The sequence below is a fragment of the Peromyscus californicus genome, unplaced genomic scaffold (genome assembly GCF_007827085.1).
Source record: "Peromyscus californicus insignis strain IS unplaced genomic scaffold, ASM782708v3 Scaffold_14__1_contigs__length_90479793_seg_2, whole genome shotgun sequence".
NCBI lineage: Eukaryota > Metazoa > Chordata > Mammalia > Rodentia > Cricetidae > Peromyscus > Peromyscus californicus.
Genome location: NW_026294436.1, coordinates 26240186 through 26266505, shown reverse-complemented (window position 1 = coordinate 26266505; position 26320 = coordinate 26240186). Strand labels below are relative to the sequence as shown.

Sequence of the window (26320 nt, the reverse complement as noted above, 5' to 3'; positions counted from 1 at the left end):
GCAAGCAGGCAAGGAAGGTGAACGCCACAGTGAGGATAACTGTGTTATCAGGAGAAGGTGGAGAACAGTAACACAGGAAGGGGCAGCAAATGTTAACAGTGCTTAAGCTTGTGCTGGGGATGTAGCAGTGGTAGAGGACTTGCCTCACAAACGTAAGGCCCAGGGTTCAATTTCAAATGCCCCCACACCCCCAAAAGTCCTCATATGTCCCAAGTTCTATTAAAATACCTATAAAATTAAATTCTATGGAAGGAAAAGAGGGACATTAAAAGGCATTTGTGCACCCTAAAAGGTGATGATCTTATTTTTCCTAGAAAGTAGACACTAATCGAGAAAAAAAATCCACCCAAAAAATGAGACAAAAAAGCTGGATTTACTCACCACAAAAAGAAAAATGAAAAGGGAATAAACATAAGATTACATTGTTGTAGAATATTAAAGTGTGTTACTTTTATGTTGCATTTGTTTAACTCTATGAAGCTGTATTTACTTTGCCTGTCTAAAACACCTGATAGTCTAATAAAGAGCTGAACTGCCAATAGCAAAACAGGAGAAAGGATAGGCGGGGCTGGAAGGCAGAGAGGATAAACAGAAGGAGAAATCTGGGGGAGAGAAGCAGTAGCCAGAGAAGGAAGAGGACTCCAGGAGTCAGCCACCCAGCTACACAGCAAGCCATGGAGTGAGAGTAAGATTTACAGAAGTAAGAGAACAGGAAAAGACCAGAGGCAAAAGACAGACAGGGTAATTTAAGTTAAGGAAAGCTGGCAAGAAAAAAAGCCAAGCTAAGGCCAGGCGTTCATAAGTAAGATTATGTCTCCATGTGTGATTTATTTGGTATCTGGGTGGCGGGCCCCCCCAAAAAAGAAAAAGACATTACATTATATGAAATTCAAGCAGGGAAAATTAATTTTTGGTAATGTAAATCAAAATAGCCATCTTTCAAGGATGTTACTCAGCAAGAGCGGTTATGAGGATGCTTTTAACAGCCTACTACTATTATATAACATGATCAGAATAGTGACAACATTCATGAATTCATCATAAAAAGTATACTGGACTTTTCATTAAGATTTGTGCACTTTATGAGCTATCTTCAATAAAAATAGTTTATAAGAACAATTCATGTTGAACTTCAAAAAAGAAAATAAGAAAGAAAAAGAAAAGAAACTGAAAATCAAGCCCTAAGCATCTATCTTGTCATCCTTATGCTAATTTTAACTAATACATTACATTCCAACAAGACTGTGAGGAGAATGTATGTATGTATGTATTTATGTATGTATGTATTTATGTATGTATACATTCTGAGAACTGCACAAGCCAAAGAAATGGGTAAGAATAATCTATCTGTAGAAGAAAATCTTAGGAACTTCCCAACTAATTTCTCTCATTTTTGTAGTTGAAAGCAAGACTAGATGTTCGTCATAGGAAAGCAAGATAAATTCAAACTGAAAATAACCTATATTGTACCTTGTTGCAGAAATGACATACTAACATATCACAAAAAACTAAGTAAGGAGATCATAAAACCCAAGAACATGTAATGCCCTAAGGATTTCAAGACAAAAAAAAAAATCTAGAGAGTAAAATCGTTGATTGTCTATATATGCATACATGTTCATGTGGGTAGAGGTGTGTATAAACATTTGTGAAAGCCAGAAGTCAACCTCAGGTATGTCCAGCCTGTTATTTTGTTTGTTTTTGAGACAGAGTATCTTCATTGGCCTGAAGCTGTATAAGTAACCTAAGCTGGACCTGGGACCTGCCTGTCTTCATTTCTCCGAAGACCACCTCCCTTGATGAAATTACAATGGGTGCCGCCACATCAGCCTTTATATACAGGTTCTAGGAATCAAGATTGGGTCCTTCTGTTTATAAAGCAAGGACATAACCACCTAATCTATCTCCCCAGGCATCACCAAAGGGGCACTGCTGGTCACTTCAGTAAGGGTGGTTCAATATTCTTCACCATCCTCTAGTTAAACCATACTATAAAATTACTATACAACTGGCAATTTGCCGGGTAGTGGTGGCGCACGCCTTTAATCACAGAGAGCCAGGCAGATCTCTGTGAGTTCAAGGCCAGCCTGGGCTACAGAGTGAGTTCCAGATAAGGCACAAGGCTACACAGAGAAACCCTGTCTCGAAAAAAAAAAAAAAAAAAAAAAAAAAAATTGGCAATTCCTCCTCTCATAAATTTAGCAATTCTATTTCCTGAATAAGGGTGCTCTACCCAGGAAACATTAAGAACTCATTTTCTGGAATATGAGTTGATAAGCTGACATTTGGGATAATGCCTTTCAATGATCATCACAAAGTATACAAAATATTAACTCTCATGCTCAGATAAAGCTGGGTTGTGGATTTAGGAAACTATGTAATCCATTTTTGGAAGAGTCACTTTGTCAAGTCCTATCTAGAGATCTCAGGAAGTCAAATCTAGACTGATGGCTGCTTTTATAGTTTTAATGAACACAGATGCATCCACTTGTAATAATACCTACAGCTACTCTTGTGCTACAGGAACATGGTTAAGTGACTATGACAGAAACAGTCTGGAGTATCTATTTATTATCTGGCTCTTTACAAATACTTGCTGCCTTTTGCTTTAGATTATTTCTTCCCCTTATATTCCATCATAGCTACAGTAGCTGTTTCACTCTATGATAGGGTTCATTTCAACTGTCAAAGACTGGAAGGATGTCTCTATTTCACACCAAGTATGTAATAGCCAGATACATTTCAACTGCTATGAATTAAACTATCAATAGTCTCAATTTAATTTTCTGTGTGTTCATTATCTGTTTTTTATGTTCTATTTGGTTTTTACTTATGACTGATCTGAAAAACAGCATTAACAAAGTTTCTTCAGTTTATACTCCTATGTATGCACTCCTAAAACTTGTTCATTGGAAGCATATAATTTTGCTTTTAGCAACATCACTGTATCAGTAATAAATCTTTACTAGAAACTATTTGATATTTAAAATTATCCAAATTAAGCTCCTTCTACTATAACATTCATGATATAATTTGTCTCTTTCAGAACAGCAGCTTAAAATATACAAATTGAGTATGAAACAAAGAAGTTTTAAGTACATAAACATATTTTTTTTTTCTTTTGGTTTTTCGAGACAGGGTTTCCCTGTGTAGCTTTGGAGCCTGTCCTGGAACTCACTTTGTAGACCAGGCTGGCCTTGAACTCACAGAGATCCACCTGCCTCTGCCTCCCAAGTGCTGGGATTAAAGGCTTGCGCCACCACTGCCCAGCCATACTTCTTAATTTAAGAAAAAAACTATAAATCTTCAATTTCCATATATGAGGGAAAAGTGAAATCAATGTACCCTATACTTCATTCTAGGTGAGTGAGTGGAATGCATCAAAAGGAGAGAATTGTACCACACCTGCCTAAGGGCCACAAGCAGCTGTGTGAGAAACAAACACATACACTAGGACTTGCTGTGAGTCAGGAGATACGTGCACAACTCCTTTCAAAGAGAAGATAACGGCAACAGAAGCCTAAGAAACCCTTACAGAGCTCACCCAGGAGAAGCACAGGGCAAAAGAAAAGGAGAAAAGAGAATAGCCTGGGCTATTCTCTACAGAAAACAGTTTCCCAAATTCTTAAAATTGAGAAGAAAATAAAAACACTTCCTATTCATGACATGAACTTTAATAAAAATATTGTATGTAAACATTTGAGTCAAGAATAATACATATGGATATATTGTATTATTAAGTAGTTACACAAAGATCTGCACAGAGTTCCCTTAAGTTTTACCTGAATGTGTCCGAAAATGCATTTCCAGACTTGATTTTCCTTTGAAAATCTTCTTACAAACATCACATTGATGAAATGTTGCTTTATATCTAAGAAAGTAAATGGTTCATCTATGTAACTTGTATCAATAATAAAAAAAAATTGAAAACTCTAAAACTATACAGACAAATGTCACATAAAGCATACAAGCCTGGAGGAACAGAGGTACTTTTAAAACAAGGGGCTTCCTCCAGTTATATTTAATAGAAGAACTTCTCAAAAGACACTTGTAAGAATAAAACTTCAGAATGTCTTAAATCAACCCAACTTTTAATTAGCTATTAAATAAACAAAGGAAAGAATGTAGAGAAAAGAATAAAAATACATCACTACTGGGCTAAATGGGAAAGAGGTTTAGGACAAAAAATTATGATAATTAGAATATTCTACATTCTGATGGCAATGATTATTAGACTGTAGAAATACACACTAAACAGGCTGAGTTTCACCTTAAGTAAATTATAACTCAGTTAATTAAAGAGACAAATACTGAGCCTGATTAAAAGAAACTGAAATAATCTCAAAAGCTGCATTCATTGAATGACATTTACATGGCTCTCATTAGTTCACCTACCAAACTTCATGCCTAAATAAAAAGAAATAAAATGTGAATCCTTTCTTCTTATTATACACAGATACAAGTAAATCTGTAATTGGCCCCAAAGTTAACATAGTTAGTGGCATAGTAGAATGCCTAACAAATATTAAGGTCAAAATCAAATTTTAATTGTCAGGACTATGACATCTGTAGAATGAGTAGCATTTGAGTCAATGGCTAGTCTTTGAGGCAGGTAAAAACAGTGCACCCAAATGTGTGTCTGTGTGTGTATGTGGACACTTCTTTTAAGACTTTAGAGGAATATAGAAACCAGAAAGAGAGAGATGATTAACTTGTTCCAAATTAAATAGAATAAAGGAAATGTAAATTTTTCTCCCTCCATGACACTGCCAACAGTAGTAAAGAGGAAAGTTCCTCTTTCACTCACTTTTGCCACACCTTCTCTCCCAGATGCACACTCTTGTAATGAACAGTGAGATGATCCCTCCGACCAAAACACTTTCCACATTCTTCACACTGATGAGCCTTCTCACCTGAAAACAAAGGCACACATATTTCTTTTACCATAATAGGCATTTAAATTTTCTTTTTTTCTCCAGAAATAATGACCAAACAGTAAGATTATTTGATGGAATACCAGGAAAACAAAGCCACCCTTTAATCTCGGTTATTTCCTCTATATCATTCATTCAGTTATCTTTCCCTGTTGTAGAATAATATTTTAAGGTGTGTTACTTTTCTTTATGTTCCATTTGTTTAACTCTGTGAAGCTGTGTTGCTGTGCATGTCTAAAACACCTGATGGTTTAATAAAGAACTGAATGGCCAATGGTGAGGCAGGAGAGAAAAATAGGCAGGGCAGGCAGGCAGAGAGAAGAAACAGAAGAAATAGGGGAGGAGAGAAGAAGTAGCCAGAGGAGGAGGAGGAGAACAGGGGCCAGCAACCCAGTCACACAGCAGCCTCGGAGTGAGAGTGAATGTAAGATTGCAGAAGTAAGAGAAGGAAAAAGCCCAGAGGCAAAGGACAGATGAGATCATTTAAGAAAAGCTGGCTAGAAACAAGCCAAAGTAAGGCCAGGCATTTATATTTAAAACTAAGCCTCTGTGTATGATTTATTCAGGAGCTGGGTGGTGGGCCCCACAAAAGAGCAAATAGTAAAAACAACCAACAACATTTCCCAAAGAACTCATACCTAATTTCATGAATGTGGATGTTTGCTCACATGGAGAAATTAGTAACCTTTTGTAGTAGACAGCTAACCTTACCTTTCAATGCAGAACAAGATAAATAAAATTACTTCAAACCCAAGATGTTGATTAGAAAAACATATCTAGATATGAAACACCTCAAATGAACATATATTAAATTCAGATGAACTATTTCAGTACTTAGAAAAAATACCTGAACATTTTCAGATCTTTGTATTTTAAAAGTATATTTCATCTACCAGGATTTCTTACATTTGCAATGAGCAAAAGTATAAATACAATGAAAACTCCAGTTGATTACCTATTATTACATTTCCATTCAAAGGTTGATCATTAAACACCATTGTCTCAATACCAATGTGCAATTAATGCATGTGACTTCTAGAATTACAAACTTAGAATTCCCTCACAGAAATGAAAATGCATTATCTTAATTAAAATGTCATCAGACCTTTAATCTCTTAGAAGTAAGGTCAGCTACAATTTGCCTGCCTGTGATCATTAAGAAACCCATCCAGGGCCGGGCGGTGGTGGCGCACGCCTTTAATCCCAGCACTCGGGAGGCAGAGGCAGGCGGATCTCTGTGAGTTCGAGGCCAGCCTGGGCTACCAAGTGAGTCCCAGGAAAAGGCGCAAAGCTACACAGAGAAACCCTGTCTCGAAAAAACCAAAAAAAAAAAAAAAAAAAAAAAAAAAAGAAACCCATCTGTCACACTTCCTATTTAAGGAATGTTTATAATACTGATGATAAACTCCAGTTCTACTGTGCACATAGAGATGGCTCTTTCCCATTATTGTACTCACATAGTTGACGCATAGCATTTCCTGAACAACAATCTGAGATGAAAACATGAAAGAAATCCCCAGAGTATGAAATTATAATGTAAATATCTGAAAATCAGTCAGGACTATAAAGGAATGTTTTTCCAAACATGTCTTCAAATTCCACTACAACATAAACTTTAACACTTAGTTATAATGATGTCCCTTTAAAACACCAGACTTTCACTAACTTCTCAAATATAATCACAGTGAGAAATACGGTTTTCTCTTCAGGGAAGTGCCAATAGTATTGCTAAATACATCAGCATGATATGCGAATTATAAACTTTGAGAATTTATTCAAAACTAAACTTTGAAATTTCAGTAAACATGTTATGATATGATTATTTACCTATTTCCAGATGCCTTTACAAAAAGGATTTAAAAAACATCATTATAAAGGGGTGACCAGCAAATGTTCGACTATTAAAACCACAGCTAACATACACAGAAAGCAATATTATGTTCTCTACAGTGGTTTTTTAAACAGTTTTGTAAAGAGCAATACAAAATAGAACTTACCTGAATGTATTTTTTTGTGCTTTGTTAGGTGGTCATGGCGAATAAATGTTTTTCCACATTCATCACACTCATATCTTTTATCATCATGATGTACTCTTAGGTGAAGCCTATAAACGTAAAAGAACAAAGACTGTTGAAACTTGTGTGGAATGAAAATGCTTGATAATAAATAAATGATTAAAAACATGAAAACAGGCTGTCTGCTCAAGCATATCATTTGCTCTGCCTGTAGGACTTTCAGAGTCCTTCTCTATGTTTTAAACAAAGATCTTGGAGTTCCTATTCACCTCTCCTCAAAGAGCACTTTGAAATTTGCATATCCCATATAGTTCTAGATACTTCCTAAGTTCTTAGATATTAAACTTACCTCACAGACTCTACCGAATGTTTGTGGATGTTATTGATCTGAGCCTCAAGGAATTCTCAGGAATCAGAATTGGACAAATGGATAAGTATACAAACAACTACATGATAATGACAGCTGATAATAGCAACTGATTATTATACTACTCTGGAAAACTGACACTATATATAAATTGATAGCTGATAAATCACAATATTTTAAAAGAACTCAAACTTATAAAAATTACATTTTTACTACTTCACATTAAAAAATGGTGCTTTAAATTCAAAGATAAACAATAAAAGGTTTAGATTATTGAAACTGACCTAGTTTGAATCTCTTTTACTTCTATAATGTTCTGTGTATACCAAAGTGAAATGAATAGCTTTTCTACTCAAGTTTCTAAAACAAGTGTTGATTTTACACTAACTAAAACAATCAAATGACTAGACTACATCCAAAGAGAAAATAATCTCTTTACAGTTAAAGAGATAATAAATGAAACTATGGCTATTAAAGCCATAAGGTTACAATTCTAGAATTAACTAAGAAAAATTAAAATCATACATATTTCTTAGTAAGTACCTACCTATTTAAGGGGAAATTCAGAACCTTCAGTTACAGTCATTCGGACATAAAAAAAAATTAAACAAGTAACAGTGCACAGAAGGCCACCTAAAACTGAGAATTCCAGAGTCCTTAATCTTATTTCCATATAAGTATATTCTTCTACAGTGAAGGATGAAGAAATAAACAAAGCTTGGAAAAGAGTTTTAATACTGTTTTCATCCAAAGACAAATAGTTAAATATTTAAATAATGACAGTTCAGTAAAGACTTTGGTAAAGTTAATGAGAAAATATTAATGTTTTACACAGAGATAAAGATAATTATTTAAAGCTATAGAAAGAAAAGTCAGTAATGTTTTTCCTAGCTGCATATCATAAGTCTAAGAAAGGCTTTAATTGAACAAGGCACTTATAATGAAATACAACTAAAGCAGACCTGTAATTTTATCTCATTTAATATAAGGGAAGGTAACTTACCTGTATGAGCTTCCATGACGAAAACTTTGCCCACAGATACTACAAAGATGAGGTTTTTCTCCACTATGTATTCTCAAATGTTCTTTCAAAGTAGTTCTATGTTTAAAAAAATTTTTAATTACATATATATATAATATATATTCCAGAGTTCTTAATCTTATATTTTCTCATATAGATACACACATTATATATCTTTTAATGCCACTGTACATAGTAAATGCAGATTTCAAACCCCCTATTAGAACAGAGAACTACAGTTTAACCAGTACTTCAGCAAGCATTTTGCCAGAATACCTGTAGTTCTAACTTTGAAAGTTTTTCTACGCACTTAAAGGCCTGAATCAGGATAGACAAAGTTATTTAGGGAGAGAGAAGTAGAAGAAAGTGTTCCTGACTTCTGTGGGCTTCTCCACCCACTCTGACTTGGCTTTCAGGTCAATGCCCTATCAGGTGACTTCAAAAGGCAGGCCATGAGTTGAAGCTCTGCCAGCAGATGGCGCTCATGTACAAGAACCACCAATACCTGACAAGTGCTAGTCAGGAGAGGATGCCCAGCTCTGGGAAAACACCCCTGCAGATATTTCTAAACTTATGTATAAAAGCAACTAGAATAAACAAAGAAGTGTTATCTTTGTTTTGTTCTGTTTTTCTTTCTTGGCTCATTTGAGTATTTTGTTTTTATATAAATTCTATAAGGGGGAAAGAAATTTATAATCCATATAATAAATTTATAATTTTCTAATCTATAAATATGATTTCATATTAAGTAGCATAATGATTTTCCAACTCTCCTACCATATTCATAATCTGCATTATGAAATCAGCATTTCTAATTCTAAGTTGAAGGCCATGAATCTTAAATATACTGAAGGTTTTAATTTTTGCATAGTGTTTCACAATGTAATTCAAGCTGATGACAAACTTGTAAGCGTCCTGCTTTGCCTTCCTAGTAGTGAGATTACAGACATGTGTCACTCAACTTGGCTTCAAAAATATGTAAAACTGCCGGGCGGTGCACGCCTTTAATCCCAGCACTTGGGAGGCAGAGCCAGGCGGATCTCTGTGAGTTCGAAGCCAGCTTGGTATACAGAGCGAGATCCAGGACAGGCACCAAAACTACACAGAGAAACCCTGTCTCGAAAAAAAAAAAAAAAAAAATATGTAAAACTTACACCTGCTTTTCAAGAACAGCATTAAACATATGCTCAGGTTAGTAATTTGAACATTACCATACTGTCAAATGCCTCACTTTTCTTATTCTCCTCTTCTCTCCTCAGAAATAACCACTTATGTTTATCATGCCTTTCTGTTTTACTTTTCACACACATCCTATTATACAAGATAGCACATGCTTTTGAAAATCTGAGTTGCACACAGTCCTAACAATATTGCCACTCAAATAGATCAGTAAAAGGTTTAAAAGGTACTATGAAGAGAGTCTGTGGATGGAATCCATCTGCAGATTTTCCAAGAGTTCACAAGGCCACCCTGACATTCCAGAAAATAAAGTAACAAAGAAATAGGATATAGTAAACCAACAATCTAAACCTGCAAATCCTGGCTTCTGTATGACTTCTGTAATTTTTTTGTCTTTTACATTTTAAGCTAAAGCATAATCCGAGTACCTAGCGTCCTGAGTTATCTACTTCCTATAACCCTGATTAATAATTTATAACACATGTAAGTGCTTCCGCTTTTCTGAGTGTGCAGATAACGTTACCTTTCTCGTACTGACTTTCCACAAATAAAGCAAGTCCATTTTCTCTTGCCACCATGAGTACATTCTATATGGCGTTTCAAATTTCCAGTGTCATTGAACTGACGACCACATATATCACATGGAAAGGGACCTAAAAAAAATTTTAAAAAGCATGTATTTGAAGTTTAAAAATATATACTATGTTAAATTCAAGAGAGGTACCACAAATTTGTTCCTACCAACATCAGCAGCATAGGCAAAATTTCTACTATACTGAAATTATTTGTTTATATTCTCTTCCCTCCTAGGTTGTTTATTCCTGAAAGGCATTTCTAGACCTTAGGCCTAAGCACAATATTTTACATACAAAAAACAAAATGTAAGTCCTGAATACACTAATGTGTTCATAATTTAAATGGCCATTTCTAGTTTCAAACTAGACTGAAACAAAGTAAGAAATACTATAAGCACAGTTTCTATGAAAAGGGGCAATGGGAACTTTTGAAAGAATAAAAAGATGAACAGTTCATGATTTGGAAATAACCTGCTGTTCATACATAGCAATTCATCAGTGACACTGAGAACACTGAAAACAAATGTGACCCATTTCTGCCCACTCTTACAATATTAAACCCACACTTGTCATGGTGATATACTGACCTCTCCTGGTTCTGCACGTCACCATTTTACCAAATAAGTAACTTGAGACAATAAGTTTCTACTGAACATCAAGCGAAAAGAAAAACATGGTGGAAAGACGCATAGTAGACACAGCTCAAGGAAACCATCTATGTGCAAGATGGTGTCTCAGAATTTGCAAGAATAAATTGAAGGAGGAATTATAGGAATTAATCATAACAGCACAGGGAAGAGATATAGAATTTGGACATGGACTCAGAGATTATTTAAAACAAAACTGATCCATGGACACAGGAAATTTCTACATTAGAAATGAGATAAGACTTCAAAAGCTGTATCACTACCAGGCATGCTTAATATATTCTAATTTAAAATTTGTATTTCTTTGACTGTGAGATTTGAATTTATTACTCATATATTAACTCATTCAACAAAGATTTATTGGTTCATTTTAAGTACTGTGGAAACTCCCTCCTCCATCCCTGCACTGAGAAAAGAAAAGGTCTCCAAATAGTTGGGAAAGAAAAGGCAGTATTCGTGAAGTTGAAAATAAATCGATGAGATGCAGAGTCACGATGAACCTATTATGACAGGCAGGAGTTGAATGAAGCATTAACCATCTATTCTTAACATCTCTGTAACCTGTTAACTCTCTATACAGTTGATGTATCCAGCAAGATGAGGAAGAAACAGCATCCACCTGCATGTTCTTACTTGTTAGGGTTCCTCGAAGAAAACAACTTTTAATTTTTTTCCATATTGGATACTCAGTTTTACATGTCGTCAAACTCCTCTCAACTCTTTATTCCGCTATGCTAAAATCTTACCATTAAGCAACACTTCAAAATAACTCTGTACACATGATAGAATTATAAGATCTGACTTTTAAAAGTTAGATTATCTGACTATAAATCTCACACTTACAAATGCAAATATATTAAAAGTCTTCCATAACTCTCTCTAACTCAACACAATATACAATGATAAAACAGGCAGCACCAATGTATTTTTGAATACAGTTAAGAGTTGCTCCAGGTGGATGGCAGCACTGGCAGCACTAGCACCATCAAACAAGCAGAGCAGACCTATGAAAGCAAGTACCCTGGAGCATGATCGGGCTGCTTCAACAATCTCTTCAAGGGATGGGACTTGCACTGTTTCTTGTGAATCACTCATCTGAAGTTTACAACAGTTCACAGCAATGGAAGTATAGAGGTGAGGCTCAAAACTGGTCTACTACATATGTCATTAAACATTCCCTTTGTGGTCTATCCATTGTCTTTATGGTGCTAAGGATGGATCTTGTACCTTCCTATGCCATGCATCTGCTCTGGTACTGAGCCACATCACCATCCACCATTTGTTAGCATCATTATGTAAGGGGGGAAAGAGCAGAAATACTCACACCAATCACCTATACAGTTTATCATGTTTGATCTTTTTCTTAAATATTATGAAAAATATAAGCCCATTATTTTATTCAAAAATAGATTTTTCAGAGTTCTTAAAAATAATAACTATAATATTGGAAATAATATATATTCAGAGAAAGAGAATGCAAACTTAACACCTATTACATATTACCTTTGTAATGACTGTTTTGGTTGTCAACTTGACTACATATGGAATTAACTAAAATCCAAAAATGGAAGATACAGCTGTGAGGGATTTTTACTTAATTTGAAATAGGAAGATCCACCTTTATTCTAGGCCACACCTTCTGCTAGAAGCCTACATGAGGACATGGAAGAAGGAAGCGTTTGCTCTTTGCCTGCTTGTTCTGACTTGCTACCAAGTCCATTCCTTCACTGGCATAGAGACTATTTCTCTGGGATTTAGTGTATACTGAAGATCAGCTGAGATATTCAACCTTGTGGACTGAGCAACTTCTGAATTCTTATTTCCCATTCAGAGCCAAACACTGTTGCATTAGCTGGACTACAACCTTTAATTCATTCTAATAAATCTCCTAGATAGGTAGATAGGTAGGTAGGTAGGTAGATAGATAGATAGATAGATAGATAGACAGACAGACATTCATTTTATACGTTGTTACTCTATAGAACCATGACTAATACAATCTTTTTTAATCCACACAGCAACATTTATTAACGTTGATATATGAGAAACCTACAGCTCTATGAGCATTCTTTAAATCATATAGTAGGTGGCTGAGCATGACAGTGAAAATATCTTCACTGTGAAGTCTTACACTTCATTTACATGATACCATAATACCTATGAATTCTTTTCCTAGTAAATGATACACAGTAACTAAGCATGTGTGAGCAGAGAATTGTGATTTACTGGCCTGCTTGATTACGCACTGCACTGTAATTTAATCTGGAGCCATAATCTCCCTAGACACTAAGACAAAACTCATTACATGGCTAGCAGCTGTTTGATAAATGTGTACTACTTTTAATGTTCAGTGCCTTTTCCTGGAGTATTTTTTCAATGTCCTTTATAACTAAAGCTTAACACATTAATTAAATTTCACTTTCTACCATTTCTGCAACACTTCCCTAATTGAGATGTAATATGATAGAAAAATAAGTAATCTTTCAACAAGCAACAACAAAAAAAAATCCAGTTAAACCATTTTTAGAAACTTCGTCTTCAAGAGCTCTAAGAGTTAGCCAGCTCAGCATATGCTGATAGGAAAGAAACTATTATATAAAACAGGTTACTTTAACTTTTAAGCTCTAAAATAAGAATACATAGTGGATTAAATTTGTATCTTAGAACTTCTACCTGATACTCTTCAAATAGTGACTACTAAACGATACATTTACTAGAAGTTAAAATAGAAAATTAGAAACAGAAATGGAGGTAGAATCCATATATTAATTATAAAAATCTCTTTGCCAGGATACTTTAAAAAAAAAAGATCAGCTATAGTTTTCAAATCAAAAAGAAGGGAAGCCACTAATTGTCCAATAATAAGTACATAGGTACTGGGCTGGGGAAATGAGTAAGAACATTTCCTGAGCAAGAATGAAGATCTAAATTCGAATCCCCAGAACCCAGGTCAAAAGCCAGGAGAGGACAGCACTGTAACCCCAATGCTGTGGGGCAGGCAAAGACAAAGACTTCCTGGTGCTTGTTGGCCACCAGCCTAGGTCCAGGCTCAGTCAAAGATACTGTCTAAAGGGAATAAGGTGGAGAGTGGCAGTACAGGACATACAGCATCTTCCTCTGGCTTCTGCATGCACAATCAGGTACACCTGCATATACAGATGTGCATACACCACACAGTCACAAATGCACATTCACAAAGTAGTTATTCCTGGAATAAAGTATAAAAATAATTTTCTCACATGTAACATGTAATCATGATGTCTCCAACTGGAACTTTTAATATATTTAATAGTTGTTTCTATGATGCCTTTTTAGAACTGCTAAGATTGAACAAGTCAAAAACCACTTGGAAAGGGTTAAGCTAAAAAATAAATATACTCTATCTTCTACCAATAAGCAGCTTTCTACATTATAATCACAAAAATCAAATATGCCTTGAAACACAATATAGCCTTGAAGTTATCTAACAACAGACATACTCTTTTTTTTTTTTTTTTTTTTTGGTTTTTCGAGACAGGGTTTCTCTGTGTAGCTTTGCGCCTTTCCTGGTATTCGCTTTGGAGACCAGGCTGGCCTCGAACTCACAGAGATCCACCTGGCTCTGCCTCCCGAGTGCTGGGATTAAAGGCGTGCGCCACCACCGCCCGGCTCAGACATACTCTTTTATTGAGGCACAATAGTTCAAGGTCCTTTAACATGTTTTAACGGACATAATTTTAAAACCCTGTTGTATCAAAAAACAAAACCCACAAAAATGAAAATGAAAACAAGCCAAGCTACTCACTTCTATATTTGTCAATATCCATTTTAAATACACTGACCCAGAAATTAATACAATTTTCCAGATCAATTCAAAACTAGATTACTACTTTAATTCTGAAGAATATACACTATTAATAAAGCTGAAATCTGCATTGGTTTTGTCAGCTCATTATTGGTTCACACCATGCCTCTGTCTAACAAGCCTGTGCTATTAAGCCCATCCATATGAAAAGGAGTTTGGAGGATGGACTGCTTCATAATCAAGTAGTCCAAGAACTAAAGTCTACCACTTGGCATTTATACATAATTTTAAATTTGTCTTCAACTATTGTATGACCTATACTTTTAAATTTTATATATATATATATATATATATATATATATATATATATATATATATATATAAAATTATAAAAAAAATTCTCTGGTATATGAAATACTGTTATCAGCTTCATGCCATCTATAGTTATTTACCCACATTATTCTTACTTAGTATAAATTATTATTCAAGCTGCCTAAAAGGAATAAGGCTGAAAAGAGACTTCTATGTGGGATGACAATAAATCATTATGAGGATTAACTTTCATAAATTACCAAGCCATACTTCCAAATTTAAAATCTAAGTCTCTCTCTATCTTGGCCATAAGCATTAAGGAGGAAACTCATCTATTCCAAATATACTAAGTTTATATTCAGGAAAAGTTTTTATGAAATCAAATGCCCTGTTTCAAGCATTTAATGAGATCTATCTAATGATCAATTGTGAACTGTTTATATTCTCTGGCATTTTTGCTATTCAAAACAAAACCAAGTCATATTTGCTGATGTACAGGAACTGTAACATATATAGCATCACTCCAAATAAGTACAACTCCCTTTGCCCTAATTCAATACCAAAGTTCAAAAAGAGTGTTTCAATAATCCTCCAGAAGAAACTGCTTAAAAAGCCTAACAATATTAGGAAAGATATAAAGTTGAATAAAACAAACAAACAATGATAAAAATATGACAAAACTCTAATGAAAATAAACTGCACAAATGTTCATAAGCAGGAAGACTCACGCACACCAGGACTTCTGATTTAATAGACAAGATTAAAGACATCCCTAACATTCCTGATAAATTAATTGAGGGGTATCAATAAATTACATTTGTTTTTTCTTTAACATGGTCTCTTCATGTAGACAAGGTTGGCTTAGAGTCACTATGTAGCCCAAACTGTTGCAAAATTATGCTGATCCTCCTGTCTCAGCTCCTGAGTGCTGGAACTTGGGCATGAGTTACCAAGCCCAGCCTGAAAAGCTGATTCTCATGTTTATGTAGAGACAAGAACTCCAGAATGGACACCATAATACTGAAGTCAAAAACAAAGTTAGAAGACCAGCACTACCAGACTTCAAAGCTTACTGTAAAGCTGTAATAATATAGACAGTATGCAGAGCAGTAAATAGACACACAAACATGAAGCGAACTGCCAAAGGCGTGAAGGCCACACAATGGTCTTAAAAAAAGTGAAGCTGAAACAATTTGACAACCATGTACACAAGAAAGAGAATAGAGACCTCACAAATCTAGACATCGTCCTCTACAAATGGTGTCCTCTGCAAAAATGAACTCAAAATGGCTCATCATCTAAATAGGAAAAATAGAAAATTATACAACTTATACAAACAATGTATGCAAAAATATAGGTGATGTTAGGTTTGACAATGTTTATATATGACAGTCTTGAAAGTTGAATTTTGTCCCATGACAGAACCTTGTCAGTACAACGAATGACAAGCCAGACACTACTAAAGTAGTGTAACAAAAAATACATAAAGCAATCTAAAGGGACTGAAGAGTTGGCTAGGTGGTGAAGACCACATACTGCTCTTCCAGAGGACCCATTAGGTTCCCAACAGACATGCTGGATAGCTTACAACCATGGATAGTTTACAACCATTTGTAACTCCAGCCCCAAGACATCCAACACTCCACCCTGTTATGGGCACACACAGCATGAAAACACAAACACAATTTAAATAATAAAAAATAAATTCTTAAAAAAATAAAAGGAGTTTCAAGCCAGAGAGACACAGAACATGAAAACACACACACACACACACACACACACACACACACACACACACACACACACACTTAAAATAATAAAAATAACTCCTTAAAAAAAAAAGAATTTTCAAGCCAGAGAGATGGTTCAGCAGTGATGGGTGATGCCATTTTGCATGCTGTGAATGTGTGTTGCTCTTATTGGTTGATAAATAAAGCTGTTTGGCCAATGGTGAGGCAAAATAAGGTTAGGCGGGACATTCCAACCAGAGAGAAAGGAAGGAGAAAAGAGAGCAGAGGAGACGCTGCTAGCCGCTGCCAGGAGAAGCAAGATGTAAAGATAATGGTAGCCACAAGCCACGTGGCAAATATAGGTTTATAGAAATGGGTTCATTTAAGATATAAGAGCTAGCTAGCAAGAAGCCTGCCATGGCCATAGTTTAAAAATAATATAAGCCTGTGTGTGTTTATTTGGGTCTGAGTGGCTGAGGGACTGTGGGGCCACAGGAGCCAGGTGGGATCACAGAAAACTTACAGCAACACAGCAGGGAAAGGTGTTTGCCACTAAACCTGATAACCTGAGTTCCATCCTTGAGAATCACATGGTGGAAAGAGAGAACAACTCCTATAAGTTGTCCCAATACCTCATCACAGGCATACACAGGGACATGTCTCTCACACACACACACACACACACACACACACACACACACACACACACACACACAAATACCTAATTATTTTTAAAAAGAATTCTCAGAACTCAAAAAAAAAAAATGAAAACAGCCCCACTAGAACATAGAATTAAAGACTTAACAGAGCGTCAAAGACAAATGACAAACATGAGAAAAGATGCTCCACACCGTATCTCCAGCAAAATGCAAATGAAGCAACAATATAGTAAGCAATTACTGTGGTGCCTTAAATATCAGAATTCTGACAAGACCAAATGTTAAATGCTAAAGTAACAGGAGTTCTAATCCAGCTGGTACAACCATTTTGGAAGACAATGTGGCAATTTCTAACAAACTGAATGTATTCTAACAATCCAATAGACCTTTTCTTTATGTTCTCAGATTTTCATCCAATTTGTCCACAAAAAAACTTGCAAACAGATAACTACAGCCATTTTATAATTAATCACCAAAATTTGGACATTAACCATTTTTTAAACTGTACCATGTGGTGGGGATGCTGATGTGGGATGATGCTGTACATACAAAGGCTGATAACCATGTGGTGGGGATGCTGATGTGGGATGATGCTGTACATACAAAGGCTGATAACCATGTGGTGCGGATGCTGATGTGGGACAATGCTGTACATACAGAGGTTGGCAACACAATAACTATCTGCACCTTCTCAATTGTGTTGTGAATTTAAAACTACTCTTAAACAAAAAGAGATGTTTTCCAAGAGCATAATATAATTACTCCATTTCCCCCTTTTCTTTACTCCCTCCAAACAATGAAGGTTTTTAAGAGGAAAAAGTACAGTTTAACAGTGGTGAGCTCTTCTACATCAGATAATCAGTAACCAGATGACTACTTTACGAAAACATAACTTACCCAGATGGAACTTCTCCTGATGCTTTAACCGTGCAAATCGGGATTTGAAATGCTCTTCACAATAGGTACACTTAAAAGGTTTATCTTGTGAATGCAGAATCATGTGTTCCTCCAAGTGTGGTCTTCGAGTAAAAGATTTCTTACAAATCTAAATAAAAGTGTATATAAAATGTAGCTACCTTAATTTAAGATTGAATTAAAATATAAAACTCATAATACAGATAAAACATACAAATTCAAGTAAAGAGAAACATCTTCCAACAGAAAACTTACCAAAGTATTATCAATTTTCTAACTGCCAAAAAAGGGGGAAAATAAGAAACACTAGAAGCATTATAGTTCAGAATTATGCTAAGTTAACCCTAAAGTTAGATGAATTCCCACTCATTCTATGTTTAACAAAGCTATAACATACTCTTAGTATCTTAATTCTAGATAGCGATTTCTTTTTAAAAAGATTTATTTTTATTTTATTCAGTCACTGTTTGCATGTATGTATGTGCATCACATGCGTGCCTGGTGCCCACGGAGGTCAGAAGAGGGCGTTGAATCCCCTGGAGATAGTTTACTGATGGTTATGAGTGGGAACAGAATCTGGGTCCTTTGCAAGAGTAGCCCTTTGAACCGATGAGCCACCTCTCCACCCATGGATATCCATTTTTTAATCCACAAAATAAAACCAAATTTATATCAGAAATAAAAAGATTTTTTTAATCATTATTACCATATATTTCATTAGGATTATCAATAATTAAATCACAGAAAACCCCTCAACTTTTATCTGGAAGTTTTCTGAAATAAGAAAACAGTATATAAAAATACAATATATGGCCAGGTGGTGGTAAGTGCACACCTTTAATATCAGCACTCTGGAGGAAGAGGCAGGCACGTCTCTGAGTTCAAGGCCAGCCTGGTCTACAGAGTGAGTTCCAAGGCAGACAGGTGTACACAAAGAAATACGGTCTTGAAAAATAAAAAATGTACCATAAGTCAGGGATTTAAAACGAGTGAAGCTGCTGCAGCAACAGACAACAGTACCAACTAGGCACAAGTCCAAGATCACTTTATTTAGTGCTCAGAAAGTGCTACAGAGCAGACATAGTAACAGTGTCCTCATTTTAGACTTGAGGATGATAAAGCCTAATAAAGTGAAGTGGACATCTTGTGCAGAGTCAAAGAAATTAACTTCAGTTTTCTGAAGCTGCAATCAGAGAACTAGGGACAATTCTGGAAGTATGCTACATATGTAAGTTAATCTTTAGAATAACAATGTAAATGATAAGCAGTATTAAATACTAAACCATATGCAACTAAATACTGACAAAAATCCTTAGGAGTGTGACAGAAGAAACAGAAATTCTCTGCTACTACTCCCACTGAATTCCTCTCCCCGCCACTCTGTTCTAGAACTGACCATTTAACCAACAGCATGTGGCAGAAGTTACGATCTGGGACTTCTGAAGCCTTGACTACACTTCTTGGCATGCACATGTACGCACACATGCATGCACACACACACATACACACACACACTTCTCCTCTCTCTGTCTCTCTGAGTCTAGCTGCTATACCAGAAGGGTGGAGGAAGCACAAGCAGCTTCAAGGAGAGCAAGAAGGGAATCTCCTGTTCCCTGATCCATCCTTACTAATTCTAGCCATCAGGCATCACTAAGTTGACTGTTATATTAGTAAGTCACTGTGAATGTGTCCCAAACCAGAAAAATTTATCCTGTAATTTATAACAACTGCGTTACTTTGACTGACATAGCACAGAACTAAAGAAATACCTAGCAAAGCCTTGTCCCCCGTTTGGATTCCTGACCAACCAAAAGGGGAAAACCAGTAAAACAGCACTCTAAGGACCCTTGCGCTTCAACATGGTGTATTATACAGCAACAGACAACCAGGAAAGGAGGGGCAATTTAACATTCTATATTCTGCCATAGTAATGCTAGAGATCATTATACACAATTCTAAATACAAACCAGAGTGATTTTGCTAATTGTATGAAGGGGACAGACCAAGGAATAATAAGAACCAAAACAGGATATCCATTTCTGAGGTCTACTATCTGAAAACTAACATGTTTGCAAGAGAAATTTAAAAAACAATTTTTTTCAAATAACTTTAAAAGATTCTAAAACTGAGATAAGTTCCATTACTTTAAACCTAATTACCTTTGTTTCCCAAAAGACATTACATTTACTTTGATTTTCTAATAGAAATTACAAATTCTTACGTCACATTTCCAACTTTCACTTTTAGTCTTCTTGATGGAAATAAATTCTTGTGCATTTTCAGGATGAAATCTATCAAAAAAGAGAGAAAATGTTAGGAAAACTATGCTAATTACGTCTATAGTTCACATTAATCTGTCAAGGGTGATTTCAAGAATCAGATACTAGCCCAGTGTGGTACATGCCTGCAACCTTACACTCAGAAAGCTGAGGCAGGAAGAGCTAGTATTGATGGCCAGCCTAGGCTACAAATCAAAACTCTGCTACACACACACAAAAAAAAAATTAGGTATTACTTGTTTATTTTTGGTGTTGTTATTACAGGGTCTCACTCTATAACCCAAATTGGCCTTAAACTTACAGCAATCCATCAGCCTCAGCCTCACAGGAGCTAGGATTACAGTGATCAGCACCTTACCCACCTTCGGTCCTGAATGTCCTTATAAACACAGGTACATGTAGTAAGAATAGAGCTTCCCTCATTTTAAAGATTTTATGCATATAATTAAGTTACACAGAAATTAAGAAAAGTATATTTAAATGCATTCTTAAAATCTACATGTGTGCAGATACTTTAATTTTTAGAGTTAATATTCAGCACTATATTAAATATAGTCACGAACTTTTCCACACTAAACATGAATATGAAAACTAATTTCTTAAGAGTTTTAAAGTCATGCATTTCTGAAGACATACTTGTCAAAACCAAATAATAAAAAAAAAAAAAGATGATCAAAATGCATCTTAAACTTTACATTATGGGCCATATTCTTGTTGCACTTCCAAAAGGGAAAAAATATGAACAAACTAACATTTGCTGTTGTTCTGTTGACTTGTAAACTCTACAAAACCATAAAGCAATGGACGGAATTGAAATAAGCACCCTGTAGACATTTCCGGTTTCCTTTTGTCTACATTAGAAGGTCCAAGACATACATAATGGAAGCAGGACAGTACTTGCCTCTTGACGTGCTTGGCTAGGGTCTTCTTGCTTGCGTGGAGTTTATTACAGTAAGGGCACTTGTGCTCCTTCTTGTGGAACTCTACTTCATTACTGTGCTTCTTTCTGTGGACAGTTAAGTTAGACTTGGTCGAATAACGCTGGTGACAAATATCACACTCAAAAGGCTTCTCACCTGTGTGCACACGGGTGTGGCTCTCATATTTCCCTGTAATGAAGAAGAAAATTAAGTTCAACAAATCTGCTGTGCTGTGGCTGAAATCTCAGAGAGGAACGAAAATTTTAATAATTTTCATTTATAATTCATTTATAATTATAAGTTTAATAAACTTAATATATACCCCCAAATGCATATAGGGAACTAAAAAGAAAAACATTTATCTAAATTTCTAACTCAAATGAACCTCAAAGACTCGGCACTTCAAGCTTACTGTTTAAAATATACTTTTCCTCAAAAGCTTCAGTCATTAAAAAAAAAGTATTCATTCATGTATTTTAAAAACCTTAATGTTGCCAGACTGTGATGATGTACACCTTTAATCCCAGCACTCGGGAGGCAGGGGCAGGTGGATCTCTGAGTTCAAGGCCAGCCTAGTCTACAGAGCAAGTTCCAGAGCAACCAGGGCTACACAGAGAAACCCTGTCTCGAAAACAAAAAATAAAAAAACAAATAAAATAAATCTTAATGTCGGATATTTTCCTATAAAAGTGTGGACAAATTCTAAATATTGAATGTATTTTTAAATGTAAAACTAATCTTTAGGAAAATATCTACTCATCACTTAACATTTATTATATCTACAATTTACTTTTCCTATGCATACCCACAAACTCAGTGTTCAGAATTGATAGCTCTTATTCAAATATTATAAAGAAAGAAATGTTTACTTATTTTGTTATTTTCTTTTCACAAGAGGCATTCTAGGAAGAATGCAGCAAACCTAGAAGAGTTAACAAATAATTAACAACACAAATCAATCAGCTAAGAACTCCTTAAGAAACAAGAAAATAAAGGATGACTGTGTGCTTAATACTGAAATGCTAAACCCAACACACACAGGTAAAATCTAAGCTAGTAAGAAAGATGAACAGGCATACAAGGTACCCGGAGTCATCCATGTGAACTGCATGCCTAAGCTCTCCATCTACTCAGAATGAGAAATACAGGTATTTCTAATAGAAATGACCAAGAAACTGCAACGACTGCTCAACAAGAAAAGCACAGTGAGAAAGGAAGCAAGTGAATGCATACAACTGGTTTAATTTGCTTACATTCCTATTTAGCATAAAGTTCTTACCATCACTAGGTAGCACATAAATGTCTACATTTCTGAGGCAGAAAAGCATCACAGGTAAACACAGGCCACGTTGGATCTTTGGACCAGGACACAAATCTGCCTCCTTAAATAGTAGAATGTGTGACCTGGGACAAATAACTTCTCTGCTTCAAATCTTCCTCATCCAAACAACAAAATCTGTATAAAATTTTCTGCAGAATGATTTGATCCTCGTTTTACACAAGTGTCAAGAAAACACAGTCAGTGATTGGTCACCTTCTCAGTTAGGTGTGACCTAAGTAAGCTAAATATTTAGCCTCTCCTTGGGACCTGAATTAGTAAAACTTTATGGAATGTTATATAATAAATGAATTAATATACACATGATACTTAAAACATTCTAGTACCTAGTAAACACTAATAAATTTTAGCCACTATTACTATTAGCATCTTTAGTAGATTCTCAGGATTGGAAAATAATTTATCAACTTTCTAATGCACAAATCTCATTTTTGGTCCCAAAGAGAACCTAAAAATATATGTAAAAAAAAATTGCAGTAGTTGTTTACTTTCTATAAACATATTACAGTTGTAAAGATCTTATACTAGTACTTACTAGCATTTTCAGTCCACTTACGATCAAGACATTTTTTTCTACTTGGAATAAAAATTAAGATATATTATTGATATTAAAACCATAGAATAGACAGTTAAATTTTAAAAAAAATTGACCTCACCTTCTTAGACCAGTAGTCTTAAAAAGATTAATAGAAAAGATTTAAACTTAAATAGCTCAAAGCACGCTCGCTCACGTGTGCGCGTGCAATCATGTGTGTGTGTTGGGTGGGGTGGTGACTGCCCATGCGCATACACACAAGAGACCCGAGCAAACTGGGTGTCCTCCTCAAGCCCTCTACCTTGTTGTCCTTTTCTTTTGGGGGGAAAGGGGGGTTGAGTTCAAGACAGGGTTTCTCTGTGTAACAGCCCTGGCTGTCCTGGAACTCACTCTGTAAATCAAGCTAGCCTCGAACTCACAGAGATCTGCCTGATTCTGCGTTCCTTGTTGTCTTAAGACAGGTCACTCAATGAACAGTAAGCTTGCCCTTCAGCTAATCGGCTGGCCTGCCAACTCCTGGCATCCACCTGTCTCCACCTCTAAATCCAGGACATACAGGTACACACAGCCATGGTCCTCAAGCCTTCATATTTGCGGAGCCTCTTCCCCAGTCCCCAAACCCAATGATTTTAAAAACCTTTTGAAGTAAATAGAGTAACTGTGTGATTTTCTTTAACTTGCAAGATTTTTATAATAAAACTTAAATCATTTATAAAAGAGAAAAAATAACAAAATAAATGTAATAATGTCAAGAGACCGAGGTAAATTCCTACAGCATTACAAATCGCAGACATGAAAAAACTTAGGTTACAAACTCAGAGTTTATGCACATCCCTACTGCAGAGCCCACTGTCTCCATGGAGCTGAAATTCGGAACAAGAAAAACAGACAAGCCTGGGGAAAGCTCGACTCAGAAGATCCAAGTGGGTCTCCAGAGATTTATCAAGAAAAACAAAATGTAACCCCCCAATAAATCTCATGTTTAAAGCAACTGGCAGGAGTTTAGGGGTATGGAAGTGGCACTCCTTGGTAAAAAGAGTATCTATAATCTATAATTTGTGAGGAAGAGATTCTAATAACAATGCATAAAATCACCATGTTCTCTGTAAAAAATAGGAAACATCATATAGTGAAAAACTGTAGTTTTCTGAACCAAAAAGTAGGAGTCACAAACCAAAGATGTTTTCAATGAATAAATTTGTCTTGATATGTTTCAAAATTTACCCCCTCATATGGCTCAGCCAAAATGATTATTTTCAGATTTTACATGCAGTTTTGGTGAGAAGCGTCACTAAATTACCCTACTATACTTCCTATCTGACACTGTTACTCTCAATCGCACCTATTCATCTAGCACACCGTAACGAGCACATCAACAAAATATTTAGCTGTAAAGTAGAAAAGTACACCATTGTTACAATTTGCTAAGAAGCAAGTAGAATCCCTATTCAAATAGACTAAATAAACTCATGTTTAATAAAGAGGGAGAGGGGATACAAAATATATTTTGTCTCGAGAAGAGATTGTGATTTACTCCAAGCAAAGACTTTAAAGTTCTGTGAAAGGAAACAAAAATTCTAAATTATCCAAATTTCCTCTCTTACCCCATCTGTCATGTCTCTATTCTGCTTTTTACCCAGTAGGTTTTTGGTATAAGGGGCAGCAAGGTCAAAGGACTCTTATTTGCATGAGAATTGGATGAGAAATGGACAGCTGGTTGCCTCTGGAAAGACATAACTAGAAGAATAAAAGAGCCCAATAATGGAATCCAATTTTTCGGTTATGTATTGTGCAGCTAATGGTTCCAGCAGAAATCTCAGAGCTTATCCCTTGCCCTCATGAGCACACTTTACGGCAGCCAAGCAAGGAGATGACAAAGAAGCCCAACAGGGCCAGTATAAGCCAATGGGAAACCAGATAATGTCCTTTAAACTTAGTTCAAGGCAGTAAGTGCTACTGGCAAATGTTAATGACCTGGAATATCCAAAGCATACTAACCGAGCACAAAAGTATATAAGCTTCAGCCTCAATTTAGTTAGACCAGCAAAATGATAATCAAAAATTTAAGATGGACATTTTAAAATCCTGTAAAAGGAATGAGCGTGAGATGAGAAAAATGAAAGACAGCTATAAAATTGTCTTGAGATCAGGCAAACATTCACAGTTTATCTTCTACATACTCTTTTCATTCTACCTGTCGCCGGTTGCTCTGTTGACATTCGCCATAACCACTGTTCTACCCTCATCCCACTTTTCACTGCCAATGTCACTCAACTTCCGAATCCAAGCAGCATTATGCTTCTGCCTCTGCTATGCCCCTTCTTGCCCCTCTGGCTTTCTCGTCTCCTTGCCCAGTCTCCTTCTTCACACTGAAGCCACACAATCTGGCTATAACTCACTGGCTGTCATTCTCTCCTTTTGAAGCTTCTCCTCCCCAGCAGTTTCATCAGATAAAACATAAACTCCATATAGCATTCAAGCCATCCCAAAGCTGGCTTTCCTTATTTGCCTACTTAGTCCCTGTCATTTTTTTCTAAGCCTCTTTTCTTATCTGAAAGACACTCACACCTTAGCAATTTCTAGAACATACCATATACCTCAATGCCTTTATACACTGATCCTTCTACCCTGTAAACACCACCCAATTTTAGAAGTTTCATATTCAATACTACCAGTTCTGTGAAGTCACTCCTTTTCCTGGTCCTCCTGATAAAATTAACTTTATTGTATTATGCTAATTCTTTGCATGTACTCAGATACTTGTGGACAGAAAGCATATCATTTCATATCTGTTTAACCGAGCTTGGAAGGCATCCAATGTTAAATTAATGAATCCTAAGAGCAGCTAACATTCTTGAACACCTGCATTCTGTGCAGCATTTAAGTGATTCTCCAGAATCATCCCTTTTTAATTTTCAGCATAACCATTCATATTATTAACAACACATCAGCATCACCTCATTTCACTAATGAAGGGTGAAAACCCCACACATAGGTTAAACAACTCACACGAGGCCTAGATTTAAAAACCCAGTAGTATGACCCTACAACAGCTCAAGCTTTTAAATCAGCAAGTGGATATAAACAAGTACTAGATAGACATACATAG

The 26320-nt window shown here is 35.7% G+C and overlaps 1 protein-coding gene across 4 annotated transcripts in view; it reads right to left on the bottom strand.

The window, feature by feature from the left end:
- Window positions 1-26320, bottom strand: part of Zbtb41 (zinc finger and BTB domain containing 41) — a 36963-nt gene that overhangs the window by 7231 nt on the left and 3412 nt on the right. For all 4 annotated transcript variants that reach the window (XM_052737102.1, XM_052737105.1, XM_052737103.1 and 1 more), the window contains exons 3-10: window positions 21319-21526; window positions 20360-20429; window positions 18121-18268; window positions 10040-10169; window positions 8320-8415; window positions 6932-7038; window positions 4808-4913; window positions 3783-3871 (exon numbers count right to left, since the gene is read on the bottom strand). In XM_052737102.1, coding sequence (XP_052593062.1) covers window positions 3783-3871; window positions 4808-4913; window positions 6932-7038; window positions 8320-8415; window positions 10040-10169; window positions 18121-18268; window positions 20360-20429; window positions 21319-21526 — 954 coding nt within the window. The remainder of the gene's footprint in view (window positions 1-3782; window positions 3872-4807; window positions 4914-6931; window positions 7039-8319; window positions 8416-10039; window positions 10170-18120; window positions 18269-20359; window positions 20430-21318; window positions 21527-26320) is intronic.